General features: G+C 31.8%; 3 protein-coding genes across 5 annotated transcripts; 2 read left to right on the top strand and 1 right to left on the bottom strand.

Annotated features, from left to right (window-relative positions):
- Positions 1 to 7,928: 7,928 nt before the first annotated feature.
- Positions 7,929 to 11,676, bottom strand: LOC106126181 (zinc finger protein 90 homolog). Of its 2 annotated transcripts, XM_013323673.1 has the most exons (5): positions 11,558 to 11,676; positions 10,619 to 10,740; positions 9,727 to 9,879; positions 9,248 to 9,477; positions 7,929 to 9,033 (listed from the first exon to the last, which is right to left on the bottom strand). In XM_013323673.1, the coding sequence occupies exons 2-5, from the start codon at positions 10,703 to 10,705 to the stop codon at positions 8,205 to 8,207; spliced, it is 1,299 nt and encodes a 432-aa protein (XP_013179127.1). In that variant the 5' UTR covers positions 10,706 to 10,740; positions 11,558 to 11,676; the 3' UTR covers positions 7,929 to 8,204. The 2 variants fall into 2 exon arrangements, with proteins under 2 accessions (XP_013179127.1, XP_013179128.1); XM_013323674.1 differs by lacking the exon at positions 9,727 to 9,879.
- Positions 11,677 to 11,966: 290 nt separating this feature from the next.
- Positions 11,967 to 16,716, top strand: Ubc7 (ubiquitin conjugating enzyme 7). Its single transcript, XM_013324140.1, has 6 exons — positions 11,967 to 12,041; positions 12,121 to 12,239; positions 12,664 to 12,745; positions 13,414 to 13,532; positions 14,538 to 14,678; positions 14,897 to 16,716. The coding sequence occupies exons 2-6, from the start codon at positions 12,197 to 12,199 to the stop codon at positions 15,016 to 15,018; spliced, it is 507 nt and encodes a 168-aa protein (XP_013179594.1). The 5' UTR covers positions 11,967 to 12,041; positions 12,121 to 12,196; the 3' UTR covers positions 15,019 to 16,716.
- A 680-nt stretch (positions 16,717 to 17,396) lies between these two features.
- Positions 17,397 to 21,090, top strand: Cdc42 (Cell division cycle 42). 2 transcript variants are annotated; one of them, XM_013324026.1, is made up of 5 exons: positions 17,397 to 17,594; positions 19,423 to 19,700; positions 19,823 to 19,932; positions 20,042 to 20,239; positions 20,533 to 21,090. In XM_013324026.1, the coding sequence occupies exons 2-5, from the start codon at positions 19,523 to 19,525 to the stop codon at positions 20,620 to 20,622; spliced, it is 576 nt and encodes a 191-aa protein (XP_013179480.1). In that variant the 5' UTR covers positions 17,397 to 17,594; positions 19,423 to 19,522; the 3' UTR covers positions 20,623 to 21,090. The 2 variants fall into 2 exon arrangements, with proteins under 2 accessions (XP_013179480.1, XP_013179481.1); XM_013324027.1 differs by lacking the exon at positions 17,397 to 17,594 and adding an exon at positions 17,669 to 17,758.

Below are 21,090 nucleotides of genomic sequence, written 5' to 3'. Positions count from 1 at the left end.
AGTTATACGACGTATACCAAATATTTACCATAAAGCGTAAACCAAAAGTTTTGCATTAAACTTGCCGGATTTATTTACTCAGTATCGTGTAAACGATCGTCGGTTTACAAAAACTATCTTTATCCACGGGTGATAAGGTGCTCTTTTGTAATATAAACTTCATGTGACTAGTGATTCATATGACTGTAGCATGCTCGTCGTGGAAGTCATTGTGAAAAAACGTATCTACTCAAGTTTGTATCTTATTTTGGTGTGTAAAGTGTTAAAATCGTTTGACGAGTACCCCTGGGAGTCTTTAGTGAACAGCCGGGCCGTGTAAGTCTTTTAGAAAAATGTATAAAAGATTTGTTGAAAGTCTCGTCTCGTTTACATACTCGTATTTAACGTACGATTAATCTATTAAGATGTCTTTAATCTGTAAGAGGGACAAAATATAAAATTTGCTTTAACTAGCAGCAGCAATTGACCTATTTACTTTTCGTAGTCGTAGTAATTATTTCTTTCCTTTTTCACTTTGAACTGCAAACGTGGCGGAATTCATAGAGGTGATTACGTTATATCTGATGTCCTGGTGTTTTTAATATTTTCCTCCCTCTTTTATAAATTTATTTTATCTATATCTAAATGTTATTAAATATATTGACACCTTATAATCGAAATTCCCATCTAGCAAAATCTTGTATTTAGGACCCCAGAGCCCAAGGCAAAGATATATAATGTTTTTTTTAATGTCATTAATTTTTTAAGTGGGTTCCTTTAAATTATTCGATACCGTTTAGCTTTTAAATAAAGCTTAGCGTTAAATACATAGGTAGTAAAACATATAATAGTAAATAGTATTAATACGAAATTTCCGTGTTGCAATAAATAAATAATTAATTAATTACCATTAAGTAGCTATCTATAAACGTAAAACGCGCCGAGACGGGAGCAGGGTTGCTGATCTTTGTCATAAACAATTGCTTCAGTAGTAAACACGGTTGCCACTATTATTGCTCACGCATATTTATCGTTGTGTTAACACCTCATCACAAATACAGTTGTAAATGTTGGTTTTATATCTATTGAATATATAAAAGAAATACATACATAATCAGATATAACATGTGGGCTTATGTAGATAGGATATATTCGAGTTAGTACTTGTCCATTAAATCTCCAGCTGACTAAAAACAGAAGAAAAAACAGCACACGCTGATCACAATGAAAAGTTTATGTATGATACGGCCAAGATTCATCCGCCTTACTCTTTCCCGCATACGTTTCGTCGGCACGACGAGTTTGAGAGAGACACTCGGGTGAGCAGACGCGCGGGCGCGGCCCCGCCTACAAGATGGCGCGCGTACTGCGCGGGCGCCGGACGTAGCCTGATCTTGAACCCTCCATTCATCACCTTTTACGATCCAGTGATGTTATCTTTGAGGTTTTTACGGTTTCGCCTTAATTTTAGGTACGCAATTAGACATTTATGAGTGGTGTAAATTGATTCTCGACCACCAGAACCAAACGAATTGTTATCGTAAATTTTCAAGTTCACATAATTTTGTACGAAAAAATGTATGTAGTATACATACTTTTTATACAAATACTTGCGACTCGCTCAGGAAGAATTTATATTTCCATCACACCTTAAAATCTGCCGATTATTTGATTGCTTGATGATCTAGCAGTATGCCTTTAAGAGCATGTAGTTACGGACAAAAAAATAGGTATTAGTTAATACTATAGTAGCTATTAATTTACGTAAAATACGTTTATATAAAAATTATCGCAAAATAAAATATAACAAAGAACAACAAAGTTGCACCATGATATATGTCGGCAAGACAAAAGAAGTTTTATCATCTCGTACTGTGAAATGTAACGCCGAGCCGACATATTTTATATCACTTCTAATAACTAGGTGTTTAATAACAAACCGGCAGTCGGGACAAACCACTATGTCTATACAAAGTTTATCGTTGTCTTGGATTGTTGCTTAGATTCTATGCTTTTTTTTGTTAATGATTCATTGACACGACACTACGTTAGCGTAGTTACTGGTAACATTTAAAGAACGAGAAAATGTCTATTAAATTTGTTACAGTAAAATAAACGCATACAGCAAAAGATGAGTACCCGAAACCAAAGATATGTGTGAACGTCGAAAAACGAGAGAGGTGTGTCAGGATCGGACTAAATCTATTTATTTATCCAAAATACTTTCACTCCTATTAGTTACAGGTTGTACCAAAACTTCATCTTTCGCCCGTCCTGTTCCTAAGTTAGGAGAGGTGGCCCAATTTCTCATATATTCGATCGATCGGCTCAATTGGATTTTTATTCCCATTTGACTGATCGCTTGGTATACCGATTAGCTTAATGGGAAAAACTAAAGACGAATTTTAAGACACAACCTAATAGTCAAAATGGATTCTATCTGCACTTCGACTATTTTATGAAAATAAAAAATTCTTAGAAAAAAAATACAATGTAGTACTAGTCATAATAAAAGAACACTTATTACACGTTTTTGGGTGGGTAGTTTTTGATTTGATTACTTCACGAGAGACGCGCAGGAATTTTAAACGCTTTACATCTGCGTATGATTCCGTGCGCAATGGCATTGAAATGGTTTAATTATTGAACGTAAATAATAAATAACACAGACTTTGACAATTCGCGATAAAATATTTATAGTAGTGAATTAAAATTCATTGATAAATAGTTTTATATTACAACAAAAAAATCTTTTTAGAATAATATTAACTATGCTCAGGAAGTTGTATTAATTGTAGAGAATAATTATTAAAAAAAAATATTATAACATCTTTATAATCCCCATACTTTAAAAGGTAATTCACTAGTATTATAGTGCAGGATAGAAACGTGAGGAGCCACTGCTCCACGCGATTCCGTCGACTGCAATGACGGAGTTGGAGCCGAACTACCGGATGCAATAGCCCCCACCCCCGCATTTCCCCAGCTTTTTCCCCCTCCACCCCCACTACATAGAACGATATTCGCAGGTTGCATAGCGACGACACACCCTCTGAATGCGAATTCATATCCTAACTGTTCATGATGCCCTAGTACCAGTTCAAAATCTGACCTGGTTGATCGGTCGTTTTGGCTTTGCTGCCTGCCATAAAATATGCAAAACCATGAAAAATAGCTACGATTCGGTCTTTTAAATAGGTATGTTTTTAATTTTATTTTTCATATTTTTTACATTGAACGATGAATGAACAGTATAGTTTTTCGTTGCAACTTTTTTCCATCTACAAAAAAATTAAAACAAGTTTTTTTTTGGTATGTTTGGTTCGAGTGCATTTTGAATTTGGATTTTAACTATCACTTTTGGCAGTGTCAATAACGATTGCAACGCTCCTACCGGATATAAATGTAACAACAAAACTATATCTGTGGGTTTCGACTGCCGTGACAGTTGTGTTCAGGGGGTGGAAACTTAGAAGAACGACGGTTTGTATGGAAAGTGGCGCCACCTTTTATATAATCGTAAACATCATTTCATCTCATGGCTGAGAAGAAGCATCATTTCTGTCATCGAGACATTCATGTGTCATCAAACCGCTACGTTTTTTCGTATTTCTATTTCTGTTCTTGTATTCTTAGTTAAATGTTGTTTCATTCATTTTGTTTTTAATTAAAATGTGTGTTCGTGAAAAACGACGCTGTATGCAACTGTGTTTTAGATGGACTGATTATGGTAAGTTACAATTCAATAAAAATTTTCATGTTATTCCCATACGTCAGACTCATTTAAACATTTAAATATTTTCGTATTTTGGTGTAGTTTTTAGCACCACAGTGATTTATACTTTCCGGTTATCATATTGAATGGTGCCCTACTTCTAATACATTTTACATATCAGTTCCTATACTTGACAGGAAATCACAGTCTGTTTGTTTGTTGTAGGTGCACATATACACGGTTTCCCCCTTCCTGAGAGAAGGTCAGTGAAGTTCAGAAAATGTGTGCCAATCACTGGAATTATAGAGCCATAAACTGATGTGTCTGAAATTAGTAGGTGGGTCCATGTGTGTATATGTAAAAAATATATTTTTTTATTTGTAATTTTTTATTGTAAAGAAAAATCTGCTTGCCTATGTTGTAAGAGAATATGTTCAGAGTGTTTAAACTCGCAAATAACTACAAATTGCCAGTTGCCAGCTTGCATGTGACTGAAAATATTTTGGGGGTTGGTTTTAATTACAGGGTATGCATTTTTTTGTGACCGCGCTATACTATTTATTACCGTAAATGTAATTTTCAAATATATATATTAAATATTAAAATATTGAGCTGATATCTTGAAAGTCATTGATGTATATGTACTTGCATAGATTTAAAATTAAGTTATGTAGAAATATAATAAATAATGTACAAAAATACAAAAATATTTTGTTTTTATTTCCCCAATAATAATAGGATCATTTTAATAGAGGTATTTCATAGAAGGCTACTTGATATCGGCTCACTATAATAATAACTGATAAGTGGGTGTATTATTTTTGAACATTGATTTAATGTCAATTTTAATTTCATAAATTAGATTCCCACTTATCAGTTATTATTATAGTGAGCTAAATAAGCGTGCCTACGTATATAGATACCAAAAAAAAAAAAAATAGTTCAGCGATTATACGCATGGAGCGCCACAATCGCCGTGGATCCACGACTTCGTGCGAGTTGCCCCTCTTTCTATAGTATACTTATTATACTCTTTGGTTGTGTTGGACATATTGCTGCCTCTGTTTTTCAAAATAGAATATGTGGGATGACGATATGTTGAAATGTAAATGTCAGTACAGTGGAACCTTACAATAATTTTTTTTTCTTTGACGTTTCATTTAAAGGGAAATTTCAATTATTTTTTTATAACCCCAAGCTTATAACACGCTGACACTTATCTGATCAACCCTTACCCCAATATGTGTAGAATCACAAAGATGCATGCGCTGGCAACCAAGAAAAGATCGCAAATCACATTTTATGACGAAGTGGCCATGTGCGTAGTGTCCGTCAGCGGGTACCAGGCGTGCAGCGTTAGGGCTACTAATTTACGTGTACTTGCTGCTGCGAAGAGTTAAAAAAGTTAAATTGTAACCTTATCAATAACTAGGTAGAAACTAGAATTATGTCTCGGCTTCACACAGTTAAACAGACATACATAAAAAGTCGTTAACATGTTGATTTTTTTATCGAAATCAGTTTAATTTTCAGTTCTTTATGGCAGTGTCCCTTAGCCCGTTTCTATTCTCTAAGAATAATTTTGTAAGTAAATATTTTGATTGCAGCCTTGTATATCTTATACATATTTTGTCTAGATGTGGCAACCCTGTTGGCACCAATTCGCGCCTTGAAGCAGCTTTTCGTGCGCGCCTACATTTACTCCTCATTGCTTTGTGAGCGAGGCGTATGTTTTAATAAGAAACAGACTTCAGGAAGCGGCAACTAGATTTATTTCAACGATTTCATTTGCAGCCCGCAGCGCGCTACGTAAACATTTCATCGGGGAAAGTTGGAGTGTTGAAGGCTTGACAGTTATCCGTTATATCAAAAGATATAGTGCCATAGACGTACATAGACGCGGATTATTATAGGTCGATTTCATTTTAAAAATGTTATATACTTACACATTTTATATCCCATCCGTATAGTTTCTATTACTTACAAACAAGTGAAGTTCCTCCTTTAATAACAATTTAACATCTTTCTACAATTCAGATAATTTTTTTCACGCTGCAGAGTATTTTTCCGAATGATGTTACTACAATATTCTATTGTTCGCTTGCATCGATCTATACATATATACAATACAGTGTTATATAAAACGTCGCTATAAACGTATATCATCACCACGTCTACATTCCAATGAACAGGATCCATTACCGGACTATGTAAACATAGGCACTGCCGACGGCGACTTTAAACGCATTTACGGCCATCGAAACGGTCCAAACGCTTTTTGTTCTTTGCCGCACGAAAGGCTAGACAAGTTTAATTGAGATACGTTTCTCAGTATCTAAAAACAACTTTTTTAAAGACTTAAAGAAGAAAGCTCACAGATCAAAAACTTTCGAAGGTTAATGGATAAATACGAAATACTTATCGGTTTTTCTCTATAGAAATCACTTGTACCATAGTATTTATTCTAACACAATGGACTTAGTAGATTATTTTGTGATGCGCCTACTTACGTATAAATTTGTTATTTGAGGTAAGTGATAAAATTGTCAATACGAAAAGAAATAATCGTTTTTATTTATGACTAACTACAAATAAACTATATGCATTTATCTCTCTATAATATTATTAAATATTTTGATTCCAAATTCTTTGCTAGACATTTATTTGTGCGAAATTGCAGACATATTTTTTTTCCCACCGCAAGTATATATTGTACAGATTCATAAGAATAAATCATATTGAACTAGAATTTATGATACAATGAATTATATTTGCTACACTTGAAAGATGAATTGGCTTATCGTGCCTATAGTATTCTGTTGAGCGCTTAATACTTAAAAAACAAGAACTATTATAATGCCTACATTAAAAGAAATATTTTCACCGCATCGGCCATGAAATTCGAAATTTATTGCGTTTACATTTGGATCTACGTTGATCTTAAACTTTATTCTTTCCATGGAAATTGTTAGAATATGTTTTTAGTTTGTGTTATAACTTGAGTTGAGCAGAAACTTAATAAAGAAAATAACTTCTTTTTTCTGAAGTTCAATTGCGAAAACACAAGAGATTACGAGTATTGAGTCTTCTCTCTATATTAGTTAACAAAAAAGAAGTTCTAGAAACAATCAGTTGGCGTAGACATAGAATTAATTACTTGATGTTCGTTAATTTGTTTAAAAGTATTTAAAGAAACTGTGGGGTACTGCTGGCCATTTTTGGACGTAACCCTTACACAATATGATATAGGTAACCATTTAACCCTCGGGCGGCGGATGTAAACAAAATGTAAATCATGCTCGGCACATCGGCCACATGTGCGTTGGTCGAGGTTAAAAAACTTACTAGTTGGTCTTGGCTTGGCATGGACGTTAACAAAAAACTTAGGAGTTTTACAACATGTCTGGCGGGAAAAGATAACTCTAAGTGCGAAATACAGGGGCAGCCCAATCGCTCAACAGATAAATGTTGTGTGAGATATATGTTCGTACAACATTGCACTTCATTTTAAAATAACGAAGTTAAGATTTCAATTTCACTAACAGAGTAACAGAAGTTAAAAAGTTAACGAGATGGTATATAATAAGATTTTGTATGACTAATTAAATTAATATTTAATAAGCTGCATGAATAAAAGGGAAAAGCAAGGCATTAATTGTTTAGTGACTGACCTGTCCCATAATCTCGAATTTATTTAAAATTCATACAAGACGTCGTGATAATTTTATCATGATGGCGGAGACGGGTATAAAGATGAAATCGGGACAAAGGGACGTCTAATCGTCAGGATGCAGCCATCAGCGGGTTCCCTTTGTTTTTACTTGAGCGCCATACGCGGCTCTAACACAATATACAAATCACCAAAATGTAACCGCCCCGCGCCCACACGTTCATTGCGTCCGTGTTTTGACGACTCCGTCATTCCTTTGTCTAAATACTGCTCTTCATCTGAATTCTAATGCAGTGATAGTTACATTACATTATGCAAGAATAATAAAGAGAAATGTAAAACCCGCAAAAACATATATTTTTCTTGTTCGAATATGTTTTTTTAACAAGTTTCTATTCTCGTAGTTTCTAGTTCATAGCAAAAACGGTAACATTATTGCTGTACTATAAAGAAAACGCCATTATTAATTTCTTAAGTTATAATATATTGTTACAAACCAAACTAAACTAAATTAATAATTAATAAAAATATATTGCAAAAAAGTAACATTGTTTTAACCTACAACTTAGTTTCCACTGAAAAAAATATCGTTCTCCACTTAATAATACGAGAACTTGTTATCGATGCATTACTAGTGGAAATTAAAATGGAACCGATATTATAAAATATACCACAAACATGGAGATCAAACACACTGTTAGTCGCGATAATGCATTACTGGCTGCATACGTACATTTTTTTCATTAACTTCGCTTACAACTACTTCATAGTAAAAAATACACTAACAACCACACTCAGACAAGAGAAAATAGCCAATCAAAATACACTGAGTATGGAAGGTTAATAATTGTTTGGTAATAGTAACGCAGAACGAATGTCTGCAGCGGTGGGCGGCCCTGGTTCGTTGAGCTTAGCCTCGTAGTACTTGGTGTCACCATCTTGCACTTCTTGTAAATTGGCGATATTCAAAAAGTCCATCTGACTTTGTGGCAGTACGGTGTGCGTGTAAGTCTCCACGTCGATGACAACGTCACCGTCATCGAGGTGCGAGCGCATGTGGAACTTGAGGTGGCTGCTTTGCTTGAATCGGCGTCCGCAAACGCGGCATTCGAACGGTTGGATGTTGGTATGAGTGCGCATGTGCTGCCGTAGATGCACCGATTGCGAGAAGCACTTACTGCAGATCACGCACTTGAACGGTTTCACTTTAGTATGGGTGCGGATGTGCTGGTCGAGGCCAGCTTTCTGTGTGAATGCTTTCGGACAGAAGGTGCACTCGTAGGGGCGTATGCCTGTGTGCATGCGCATGTGCTGCTGCAGCCCACCCTGCTGCGTAAATCGCTTGTCGCAGATAGAGCACTGATGTGGCTTCATTTTCATATGAAATATACGATTGTGTTCCTCTTGATCGGAACTAGTCATAAAATTTTCCCCACAAATACGACAAGAAAATGCCATCGTCGGTGTTGTTTCTTGTAATCCCGCAGGCTTTGACTCCTCAAATTCTTTGTATAGACTCTTCTCGCAAACTTGGCAACGCAAGGCAGCTTTCCGCCTCTTTGTGTGTTCTTCGCGATAGTGCAGGGAGTACTCGCAACAATTAAAAAACATTTCCTGGCATTGAAGGTCTGGTCTTAGGGCCAATGTTGCAGAGCAAGTAAAGGGACCTCTGCAAAATAATAATGTAGAAAATATTGTCTTTAACCGACAATTCATAACAATGTTGATTAAAGTTTTATTAATAGACGTATGTATGTATGTATGCATAAAAAAGTGAACAGGATTGAGTCTGACTATAAAAATTTGATAGAGGTGAATTTAATTTATTTCTTTTAATCGCTAGACGATACCATCTACTTTACAAATTTCTGTTTTATATTTACCTTAAGTCAACAGTCTGTCTTCCTTGCTTCATTTGTGTGCGTCTTAATATACCGGGGCGGCGGTATCCTTTCAATGCGTTCGAATCTATGTCGTCCCCTTCAACTTTTAAAAGTATGTAACTTGTATTTTCATTAAAATAACACCTCTTGTTTCCATCCACGATAGTTGTTTCCTTGTTATCTTCAAAGTTACTTGGCACAAATTGAAATCCGCGAAGTCCTTCCACACCCTGAAAATGCCGTTGCCTTGTGTGAGGGCCATACAATAAATAAATGGCGCATGAACAGAACAATACAAAATTTACATGTTATACATAAGAGAAGAAAAAAAACTATATTTCTTTTAGTGGCTTACATTCTGCCAATTCCCTATCTACATAAATATCTGGCTTTAATAGCCATAATAAATAATAATAAATAATAGGGAATTAGCGTTATTTTTATTATTTTATAGAGATTTTATTTCAGGAAATTTATACCTGATCATTTGTTTGTGCAGACGCAATTGTTTGATCAGATTCATCATTCAATGCCCTTGGAAGATGGTCAAAATTTTCATGATTTCGCATTGCCGTCTCATTACAGAATGCTTTGGTGCAAAAACTACAATTGTAACGTGGATTTTCCTCCTTCTATATAAAAAAATTAAATGATGTTTAAATAACAGTGTAACAATTGTCTATTATTTACGAAGAACCATTTTAAAATAGCCGAAGGACTAGAGGGTAAGTGGAGGACTATTTTATTTAATGTAAAAAAAGGTTCTTCCGTTGAGTTATTTTACTAGCAAGTCGCCCCAGCTTCGCCCGGGTGGCAAAGGATCTCTCTAATCACTCTGATCTCCTTTCTGATGTTCCGTCCCGAAACAACATTGTAAACGCGGGCGCGGCCGGTCCGCGAGGTTATTTTTCGGTTACGCTACTTATTTGTGATCGTCATATCTTCTAAAGTATTCGTCAAAATTATATACTGTGAAAGGTAATTTTATTGTCCATAAACTTTCCCTGGTAAGGAAGGTATTTATTTTGATAAGGATTAGTATTAAAACCGAAAAAATAGCGACGCAAATAACATATTTTTTTGCTTCTTCTAAAGCAAAATGGTTATTGTGCCAAAACAGTAAAAGAATTGCCATCGCTGACTTTTATATATAGTTCTAACGATGAAGTCAAAATCAATAAAGACAATTTTTTACGAGTTTAAAATTACGCTGTCTATTAATGAATACTAAACTTTTGACCTACACGATGGCGAGAACCGAATTTCGATCTGTTTTGTGGTTAAGCATAACGTTGGAGTAAAACAGAGTTCTTTAGTTTATACGATTTACAAAGAATAATTTTTATATTTAAATTAGCAAGATTCTCTCACCATTGAAATCAAATTAGAAAGGTTGGGAATCTTAACACAATTTTCCTCGGCCAAATCCAAACTATTGATCGCGTCGCTTTTCCACATTATTATGAAATTTTTGTTTCCTGAAGATTCTCGGTCTGTGAAAGGTTGTGAAGAATTTGAGTAGTTTCTACTCAAATTGAAGTTAAAAAGAAAAAAGTAATAATTATTGTTGTCTAATTAGTTAATGAAATACTGTGTATGCTTATATTAATTTTTAAAGTTAAACTTGCACAAAGAAATCGAGTATCATTTTAGTTACTAAACTAAAGAAACGATAATAGATTTCTTTATGCTAGTTTAATTTAAAAAATAGTATGCATCATAGATTTATTATTTTACTCTACAAAATAATAAATTAATAATATATTTAATTGGTAAATGGTAAAGGTTTTTATAACCTATATCACGACATATAAAATTAATGATTTAGACATTTTTCTATTACAAATTTAGGTTACTACTATTTACTTAAACTATTGTCCATAAGCTTGTGATAATTATTTTCGCAACAATTTTTACTGGCCCTGGTTCTATCGATGTCCTGTTTACAGCTGGTCTCCACTTGTTGTAAATTTCGATACTGTTTATCACTCGTTATATTATCGCTATTTTTCCTTCGCTTAATACAATATTTGCTTTTTACTATCTTTTTTGCCAAAAGTTATAAGTATAAATTTATAGGTAAACTTTATGATTTTAAAATACAACCGTCCGTAAACCGTTTAAATGAAAAATTTAAATCGAAATCGACGGAAAAGACCGCTTTATTGTAATTTGAATGTTTGTGCAATCTAAATTTTACGAAAAGTTTCAAATCTCATAAAACAACTAAAAATAATTAACAACAGTAAAAAATTAGATTGTAACGTATTTATATCAATGAATGTTCTAAAAGAAATAAACAACACTAACCTTTGGTTTAACAATGCGTAAAATTATATTTTAAACATATATTCTTCATAGAAAGTAAATTAGTTATTTGTAAAATTTAATTAAATCGATAATCAGGCAATCAGTTAAAGTGAAAGACATAACCTTTATCCATAGATATTCTTTCTATCCTTTTATATTTTATGAAACTTATCAAAAGAGAAGAGAGGTTGATTAATTCCTGGTCAATTATTACCATAACAATTTTCTGTGGTATTTATTTGGTAATAATTAAAATTTTAAAATATAGATAGGTATGTGGTAGCCAAATATTTATTAATTTACACACGAATTGTATTAGAAAAATATTTTTGCGTATTAATTTTTCTTAATAAATTGTTTTAACGTGTTACGTCATGAGATGACGTGACACGTTAAAAACGTCACATTGGCCTTTAGTTGGCAACACTGGTTGTTAGTCGTGTCATCTGGTGTCATCGAAATCGAACCAGCAAACGGGAAACGAGTACATATTTTTTTTTATTAGATGACATTATATTGTCAGGAAAATGATAAAAATAACAACTTTATAAAAATTGTTTCAGGTTTAAATTTACATAATATGTATTGGTGATCATTCATAACAATTTCGTTTTTCATGTGAATTTTTAAGTTTAAACCATGGCAGGATCTGCTTTGCGACGTCTTATGGCTGAATATAAACGTAAGTACGGGATGTAAATATTTATTTATAACTAAAATTGAAACAAAACACAAGTAGTAAAATGTGATACTTTATGGCGCTAAAATATTAAATCTACATTAACACACTAAAAAAACACCTCTTCACTTTCTAAAACTGAACCTAACGGTATTCGCAATCATAAAGATAATTTATTTCCAATGTTTTATATGTATTACAATTACGTAAAATTGCCACACGTGTATTATATAATCACAGATACTTGCAAATGACACTCAAAATATATGTAAGGTTTAAAAAACACCACATGTAAATTGTTGCAGCAATAGAAAGCAAGTGTGTGAAACCACACACACCACATTAGTCATTCAATTATTACATATATAAAGATAATTTTAAAGGTATGTTTTTTATCTTAATTATGTATACTTTATAAATTTTTCAGAATTAACTCTAAATCCTCCAGAAGGTATTATTGCTGGTCCAATAAATGAGGAGAACTTTTTTGAGTGGGAGGCCTTAATAACGTAAGTGTAATTAACATTTAAATAGTACATACAATTCTTAGTAAATACAAAGCTTGATCCAATGGTTATTCACCCTTAATTGTGCTCAAGCATTGAACTACCAAAATTCAATAAATTTCAATATCAATACAAAATGTTTAATAAATTATCATAAATTTGTTTTTGTTTAAATGAAAATATGGTCATGTAATTTAAGCTCTATTTCAAATCAATAAGGCTTATTTTTCGCTGTAAATAATTGTGCAAATAAACTAAGCGGAGAGTTACCCGAAACTTGTGCAGTACTATGAGAAAAGATTTTGTACAGCGCCTGGAATCTTGTTGTGTATTCCTTACACTATTTTCTGATGACCTAACAGATGGCGCTGTGGTGAGACCTATATTAAATCATGAATAACAGATAAACAGTTATTCCGTTTCTGTTGGGATGTATAAAATATTTTGTTTGTGGTTAGCATGATGTTTTGTTGTTATTGAGAATATAAGATATAAGAAAATTTTTAATAAATTAAAAAGAAAACACTGAAACCTGGAGTCTCAATATAAGTTAGTAATGAGTACAGGTGGTATGAAACATCATGACCCCCAAGTTAACCTCATGAAAAGAATTTGATTTTCAGGCGGATATTTTCATATTAATTTGTTCATTGTTTTCTTTTCTTTTATAGAGGACCAGAAGGGACATGTTTTGAAGGGGGAATTTTTCCTGCAAAATTAATATTTCCACCTGATTATCCTTTAAGTCCCCCGAAAATGCAGTTTATATGTGAAATGTTCCATCCTAATAGTAAGTGCCTACTATTTGTAATAATTATCTAATCTAATGAGAACTTTTCAATGTTATAATACCTGTATATATTATAAAAAATCAAGATAACAATATAAAGATTTAAGAATAGTTAAATACTATGGTATTTGTATTCTTTTCATTTGTATGCTATCTTAATAGAATTATTGTCTAGAAAGATGCCTTAAATTTTTTATAAATATGGTAATTTTACCTATAGACTGCACTTACTTCTTTTAATATAAAACAAAACAGTTTTTTTTACAGCCAGTTTTTAAGGATGTTACAACTTTTTACATAATAAATATCTTCCATAAACATAACATTGTGATAGACAAACAACTAAAAATTATTTCTTGTTTAACTTTATTTGGAAAAAAATATTTTATTACATTTCTATTCTTAATTAATAAGATATTATTTAAATGTATTTTTGCAGGTATAGCTGTAGATATTTCATCAACAGAAACAAGAAATTGTATTCAAATTCACGTACAGTGAATGTTATGAATCATTTAAACACAATTCTCTCTCATTAAGATTTCCATGTATTCTATAATGACTTACATTACATTTCTTAGAAAACTTAATTTATATCAGATACATCAGTTTTCCATTTCAATCATTAAAATATTACTTACTAGCTACTCGCCCGCGACTCCGCCCGCGTGGATATATAAAAAAAACTTAATTATTGTAGCCCACCCACCCATCCATCCACATCACATCCATCTAAACATTCGTATTTATAATATTAGTAAGTTAAATAAAAAGTAACTCTTCAAGGAATAAATTCGAAAAAAAATTGAATATATATTATCCTATGTCCATCTCCTGGCTCTAAGATACCTCCTCACCAATTTATATTTTTTACCTCTCCAGACATATCGGTAAAGCCGTTCTTGAGTTATAAATAGTGTAACTAACACTACTTTCTTTTATATATATATAGATAACATTATCACATTAAGTGGTATATTAAGATACTTTATATTATATTTTTAGTATATGCTGATGGGAGAGTTTGCATTTCCATTCTACATGCTCCGGGTGATGACCCGATGGGCTATGAAAGCAGTGCAGAGAGATGGTCACCCGTACAGAGTGTAGAAAAAATTCTTCTGTCAGTAGTCAGCATGTTAGCAGGTGAGATTCTTCAAAAAAAAAAAATTATAACCAGCTGTCGCTCGCGACTACATCCACGTATATTTAAAAATTATTTTTTATTTATTTTAAATTGCATCACGAAGTTCATTCCGTAGATCACTGCTGAATCATGTGTACTAAAACATTAATTTCATTTTCTTACAGAACAGAAGTTAACGAATTAAGTAATGGATTAACCGGTATCAAATATTTTACAGAACCCAACGATGAGAGTGGAGCAAATGTTGATGCTGCCAAAATGTGGAGGGAGGATCGCAAACAATTCAATAAAATAGCGGAGAAACTCGTAAGAAAGACATTAGGCCTCCCATCTCCTTAGCATTGGTACACATTACAAAATATAATCAGATCGCCACACATTATTCAAACAAATATTAAAGTATTATTATTATGATTTTGTGATAACTATTAAAATGATTTTAGTGCTACACAAACAGTGTTATAATAAAGCAATTTTTATATGACCAAATGAATATATTAGAAAGTCATCATTATATTAAAATGGTTATTACCATTCATATCAATAAGACTTTTTTTGTTTAGAAGATTTAAAGTATTTTTATACAATTTTATTGTCTTATATAGTGCCCTATGTGGTATGATTAAATAATAATTTGTTATGTGAATTAAACTGAATTTAAATACTAGTTATACATGTTATAAATAATTGATTTGGAAATTGAAGTCGCTTTTAACATATGACTATAAATTTCGTAACATCACAAATAACATATTTGTTATTTAAATCGTTAATTATAATATTGCTGTATTCTTAATGTTTTAAATTTTGGCTTTTAAGCTTCTATGTAACTTTTCAGCAGTGTGTGCATTGTTTTTTAAATGCACGATCCATGAGCAATATATTTGATGATTAGGATTATATTATATATTCTGTTTTTTATGAACGGATATTGGCCTGTTGTGATGTAATGAAAACATACTATATACTTTAATATAATGTTAGTGAAATGGGAACCGGTACTAGTAAATGTTTATTGTTATTAATTATAATATAGAAGAAAATATATTATTGAAAATGTACAATCTTATTTTATAATACATAGCTTTTTCATTAAATTAATAAAGTGTTTAAATGTTTAGCAATATTTTTAATGTGGGTATTCACTGAAGGAACACAAAAAAGTATATGTAAAAAGGAAGATATGTTACACTTTAAAGCCACATATGAAAATGTGGTTTAGAGTCATGTCAAGTGTTTCGACAATAAAAACCTATGGTTACAAATACTTTTTTGTCTTAACACTAAAGATGATAATGTTAATTAAATAAATTTTAATATTAAATCTTATGACTATAATAATAATAATTATAACAGAGTTATTTGCAAAATGAGTAAATAGTAAAAGATTAGTAAACAATTGAAAATAAAATAATTATACAATGTTGATTTAAATGAGCAATGATGTTATTTGGAAAATAAGTAAGTAGTCATCAATTTAGAGGAGTATTGTCATCACAAAGATATTTAAAATCAGTTAATAGACTTTTTTTCTCCTTCTTGATTAATTCAACGGGAAAAATTTAAATATATGTTTCTAATACTTACTAATTTTATGGTACATACCATAAAATCTTTTTGCCTTTTGTATTATTAAAAGCCTTTATAGCAAATTAATATAAGGCACTGTTTGCTTTTTATATAACTAATTAAAATTTTCTAGCAATAATTAATTTAATTCAGTCCGTAAAGTAGGCTGAGTAAATTGTAACTAATGGAAACACCACTTAAAGCAATATTTAATTGAAGTTATACTTACATGTTATGGTTCTATACCTATGTTCTTTTTGTATTCTCGTAACTTTAAGATTTGTGATACGACAAATATTTACCTATTTACCCCAATGAGATAAAATGGCTTTTTAATAGAAATTAAATTGTTTTGAATGACTCAAAGTTGATGTTAATGCGTGATGTTGGTACTGCCTTAAAGTTAGGAGAATAAAAAAAGCACTATTTTATATAACGGTGGAAATATTTTTTTATTAAAATGTCTTTATAAAATATTGTTTTATTGAAGCTTAGTTACAAGAAAGTTCTTTGTCAGTATGACCTATAACTAGTGTTCCCAAGTTCCCCAGCTTTTCAATTTGAGATTTGTTAAAATTTAAGATATAAAACTCTAGTATAACGTTATCTGAACCAAACAGTATATGAATATTATGTATAACGGTTAGACCCAAATAAGAGTATCTAAGCCGGTGAGCGAAGCGCTGTAAAATATGTAAAACTTAGTTGGGCATAAAAAATGGCAAAAGAAAAAAAAAAGTAACGGCTCCGTACTGAAAGGATTTTGAAACTTATTGATATTGAAAATGTAGCGTTAGTGACCTATCATAATTTAGCTTAACTTATGCCCATCGGAAGACATGAGTCCGTGTCGGTCTATATGAATTTCTGACGCAATAAAATACAAGTTCGAGATCTGAGAAATTTCACAGGACGAACTTGTATAAATCATAAAATTCTATGGGAAAACATAGAAAACAACATTTCAATAGTGGTGATGTGGCAGTAAAAATTCACCATTTTCCATAGTTTAACTAACAACGATCAAAAAAAATGTTATTTTTATCCATTTTCTTCGAAAATGTTCTATGTTGGTAACACTGAGCAAAGCTTTGCACTTATTACATGATCTATGGTTTTGGTATATGCTATGGCTACTCTTTGAACACTCTCATAATTAAAATTAAAAGGTGTGGTTATAGTGCGTTGGCGCTAGGGGCGCAACTTTGAAAAACGTAGTATTGAGTCGTCGCTAGTCGCTAAATTTCCAGACAGTTATAGCTTGGCGTAGTTTATGAGTTATAATATCTAGAGTAATTCCAAGGCCAGGTAGTAATTGTTGATTGCATTGAAGATTTAAAACAAAGGTAAGAAAATTATTGAATAATATAAGAATTGATGACATTCAAACGCTACGACATAGATGGTATTCTATCTTTACAAAATGGACGTCAAATCATATTGTGACGTGATTATGTAAAGAAATACTTCTCTCCAAAGCTATATACAAGGATTCGATTACAATATAGTGGTTTGTAAACTTTTTGACATATGTAGATTTTGTAAATCGTTTATTTATGAGATGTATGTGTATTTGTACAATGGAATGCGGTGTAGAACAGTTATGATGGCATCCGACAAGAAGGCATGGCGATGACTAGCTAGTCTCGTTAATGACTCCATGTAAATTAATTATTGTGAAGCGATATTACTATCAAGCTTAATTTAACTAAAATAACCGTGTCACTTTATTTGTATTTTAGACAATTCTTTGTGCATTTTTGTTTACATTTGTATTACATTGTCATATCGTGTTATTTTGGCTTTGCGAATATTAGTAAGCATTACATCGGCTGGTTAATTTAGGACAATAGTGGTGTTTGCTGGTTTTTAAATTGCTGCCAAAGGTATAGGCTATTGTTCTTAGCCTAAATCATCTATATTAATTATGAAGAATCAAAAATTTAAAATAAACTATGCTCAATAGATAATACAAGCTGTCATTGACATTAATCAAAATTTAAATGTGTGGTAATTTATTAGATTTCTTCCACTGTAACAACAGATACAGAAGAAGTATGGGTTATTATGTATGACCTACAACAGAGTTCTTATTCATTTATTATCATTAATTTAGATTATTAATGAATGGAATACAAAACTTGTTGTGTTCTTTGTTAGATATGAAGTCCGTATAAGATGAGTGCAACAAAGATCCGTAGGTTAAATCAAACATATAACGCAAACCCCTTAACTTAAACTTGCTGAGTACTGTAGAGCATGAAAGTAGTCATCTAACCATATCAGCAATCATTTTCGATAGAGTTTAATTGGGTTAAATTATATTTTTGGGAAAGAATTTTTTAAATTCATAATTTTCAGGTAGGCGAAATTGGCTTTTGGGCAATCAGGCTATTTGAAATTTGTATAGTTTTGAGAATAATTAGATAGTACTTTAGACTAAAAGTTGGTACTTAATATAAGTATCATAGTATTCACAAGGAGATTACATTTTGAATATAGGTATAAAATTCTTTACAAGTTGTGTTTATATTAACAATGGATATCTGTAAGAATACAAATTGTTGAGAACAACAATTTGTTGTTTATAATGATTGTACAGTTTGCGTCAACTAAATATGACTTTGTTTATTTAAATTTTAATTGTTATATGTTTCAATTACAAATGTAATTAAATAAAATATATGCACTGGCACTTAATAACTATATGATTATAATTTTTAAGCATTTTAAAACACAAATCAATCACTCAAATAACACTATTATATTATCTCAATATTTTATACAATAAAATACACGGTCAAACTGCTCACAGTTGACATCTCTCTAAAGACTATTTAAGTTAGGTTTAGTAAGAGAAAAAACCATTAATCAAATTTAATTTATAAATACAATTAAATCTCAATAAGTGAGAGTCAAAGACACTGCAATATTTTTACTCGCTATTAAACATTTATCTCTAATCCATATCTCTCTCTTATGTTCAACTGTATATGATATTATTTTGATGCAAATGCGCTGAGCTAATTAAAATGAATGATTTTGGTTTCCTGCTTATGTTATATCTGTATTTGCTGTTATATGTTTGTTATTTTGTGTTTCCGGTGTATGTTTCTAGAAACAGACTTCAAGAAATTGAACAAAATCTTAAAGTACTTTTATGCATTGTTTCAGGTACTTGTCTCCATTGTGAGGCTATGACAGGAGAATAACTGGAATAAAAAAAACAAGGGCTTTATTGAAGTAAATATCACTAATTTCTAAAGTCTTAAAAATGCAGACTATTAAATGTGTGGTAGTTGGTGATGGGGCTGTTGGTAAAACGTGTCTTCTGATCAGCTACACAACCAACAAGTTTCCATCAGAATATGTGCCAACAGTCTTTGATAATTATGCCGTAACTGTTATGATTGGTGGGGAACCATACACTTTGGGACTCTTTGATACTGCAGGTGAAGCACCTCTATTTCTTTATTTTTAAGTTACTATTCATTATTATTTGATTTTTGTCTATGGTCTTATGCTTATACTGTGACAAAATATTATGTTATTTAATGTAGTCAATCTTTTACAGGTCAGGAAGATTATGATAGACTACGACCCTTGAGTTATCCTCAAACAGATGTTTTCCTTGTGTGCTTCAGTGTAGTGAGTCCAAGCTCCTTTGAAAATGTGAAGGAAAAGGTAATGTTGAATCAATTGGAATACTTCGATAAAAACATACATGTTATTTCATACTTTTCGGTAATGCATATAACATTGGTTTTATAATAATAATAAAAAAATATTTTAGTGGGTGCCGGAAATAACTCATCATCAGCAAAAGACTCCATTCCTGCTGGTTGGGACGCAGATAGATTTACGTGACGATCCCGCAACTATGGAGAAATTGGCTAAGATAAAACAGAAGCCAGTGTCTCTTGAACAAGGAGAGAAACTCGCTAAAGAGCTCAAGGCTGTAAAATATGTGGAATGCTCGGCTCTGACTCAGGTTTGTATTTGAAATATACTTTAACTGTTTATTTCATAAGTTCTTTAGTGATTATCAATGAAGGTCTTATACTTTAACTTATATTTAATTTGTGCCCATATGGTACTATGAAGAAACTTACAATAACGGAACATCTACATCAGAAGTAGTACAAAACAACTTTGCATTTTAAATTGATTTAAGTTTGTAGTTTGATTTTGTTTTTGTTAATAATAATTCCAAGTACTTCTTTTTAACATGGATCTTGTCTTTCAATTTAGTAAGTATATCAGTGGCAAATTTTTGATTTTCAGAAAGGATTGAAAAATGTATTTGATGAGGCAATTCTTGCTGCCTTGGAGCCTCCGGAACCACCAAAGAAAAAGGGATGCAGGATTCTGTAATTTGTGCGGTTAAATAACATACACATGTTAAAACCCTCAAAGCTATCAAATGTTTATAAGCTATCACTGTAATATTCAGCATATTTTTATAATCTAATAACAATTATTAAATATTATGCCATATTTAAAAATATTGAATATTACAGCTGCAATTAACTGCTTGTATCATAACATTATAATATCTTATCGGACCTTATATTTGATGAGCAAGTACGCACTAAATGTATATGATAAATTTTAACCAGGATTGTGAGAATCCATTTGCAAAGCTCGCCGGCCAATAGCATGAGTGCTTTTTTAACACCTTCGTATTGTCATTGAACACTGATAGTGCCATGTCTAATGCAGGGTAGAACAGCAAGGTAGTGCAGTATTGATATTGTTTTAACACTAACTATGTAATCAAATAGTAGGAGTACTGCATTGTCTATTGTTTTGCCGCACTGTTCTGCCCTTGTGTGAAACTGG

This window comes from Papilio xuthus, unplaced genomic scaffold, assembly GCF_000836235.2.
Source record: "Papilio xuthus unplaced genomic scaffold, Pxut_1.1 DF825017.1, whole genome shotgun sequence".
Lineage (NCBI taxonomy): Eukaryota > Metazoa > Arthropoda > Insecta > Lepidoptera > Papilionidae > Papilio > Papilio xuthus.
The sequence above is the reverse complement of the archived record's forward strand: the minus strand, read 5'-3'. Positions and strand labels throughout refer to the sequence as shown.

Coding starts and splice junctions, on each gene's coding strand:
- Cdc42 (XM_013324026.1), top strand. CDS start 19,523: ATGCAGACTATTAAATGTGTGGTAGTTGGTGATGGGGCTGTTGGTAAA. Junction 19,701..19,822: donor GGGACTCTTTGATACTGCAG/GTGAAGCACCTC, acceptor AATCTTTTACAG/GTCAGGAAGATTATGATAGA. Junction 20,240..20,532: donor AATGCTCGGCTCTGACTCAG/GTTTGTATTTGA, acceptor TTTGATTTTCAG/AAAGGATTGAAAAATGTATT.
- LOC106126181 (XM_013323673.1), bottom strand. CDS start 10,705: ATGTGGAAAAGCGACGCGATCAATAGTTTGGATTTGGCCGAGGAAAAT. Junction 9,880..10,618: donor TTTCTAATTTGATTTCAATG/GTGAGAGAATCT, acceptor TTTTTTATATAG/AAGGAGGAAAATCCACGTTA. Junction 9,034..9,247: donor AGACAGACTGTTGACTTAAG/GTAAATATAAAA, acceptor ATTATTTTGCAG/AGGTCCCTTTACTTGCTCTG.
- Ubc7 (XM_013324140.1), top strand. CDS start 12,197: ATGGCAGGATCTGCTTTGCGACGTCTTATGGCTGAATATAAAC. Junction 12,240..12,663: donor TCTTATGGCTGAATATAAAC/GTAAGTACGGGA, acceptor TAAATTTTTCAG/AATTAACTCTAAATCCTCCA. Junction 14,679..14,896: donor AGTAGTCAGCATGTTAGCAG/GTGAGATTCTTC, acceptor AATATTTTACAG/AACCCAACGATGAGAGTGGA.